At 15.7% G+C, this 650-nt stretch overlaps 1 protein-coding gene across 1 annotated transcript in view; it reads left to right on the top strand.

The window, feature by feature from the left end:
- Nucleotides 1-650, top strand: part of LOC102681775 (rap1 GTPase-GDP dissociation stimulator 1) — a 6,322-nt gene that overhangs the window by 5,198 nt on the left and 474 nt on the right. The window contains 1 exon segment of the mRNA XM_031513078.1: nucleotides 74-359. Coding sequence (XP_031368938.1) covers nucleotides 74-359 — 286 coding nt within the window.

Below are 650 nucleotides of genomic sequence, written 5' to 3' on the forward strand. Positions count from 1 at the left end.
TTTTTATTATAATAACTGTAAGAAACTATTTTAGCACTATTTTATTATATAACTATTAAGAAATTAATAATATTTATGTTTTTATTTTTATAGAAATAAAGATATAACACATCTAATAATAGAACATGGAGCTGTAAAACATCTAGTCAAAATGTTAACAACACCACATGTTTTAATGTTAAATGAAGCTTTAATTAGTTTAATGATATTGACTACAATTTCCTTAAATGAATGTGAAAATCTTCTTTTGGAAGCTGATATAGGAGAAAAACTTTGCAATCTCTTTAATAATAAAAGCAATTTGGAAATACCAATTTTACATAATGTGTTATGTTTAGTTGATAATATTATTAATTCAGGTATATAAAAATTACTCTTATTAAATAATATATTTTTTAAATATCAAATAATATATATATTTGTTTTTTTAAGTTAAAAACATATAAAATAAAAAAATTTGAAAAATTTTCATTATTAAATTTTTCGCATTAATTCATTAAATTTTTAAAAAGTTCAATCGTAAAATATACTTAAAAATAAATTATTATTAATTTATTAATAATAATTAATTATTATTAATCGTAGAACATAATAATTAAAGAAATTATATATATACATAATAATTAAAGAAAAAATTTATACAAAATTAT

The sequence above is a fragment of the Apis dorsata genome, unplaced genomic scaffold (assembly GCF_000469605.1).
Source record: "Apis dorsata unplaced genomic scaffold, Apis dorsata 1.3 scaffold_575, whole genome shotgun sequence".
Lineage (NCBI taxonomy): Eukaryota > Metazoa > Arthropoda > Insecta > Hymenoptera > Apidae > Apis > Apis dorsata.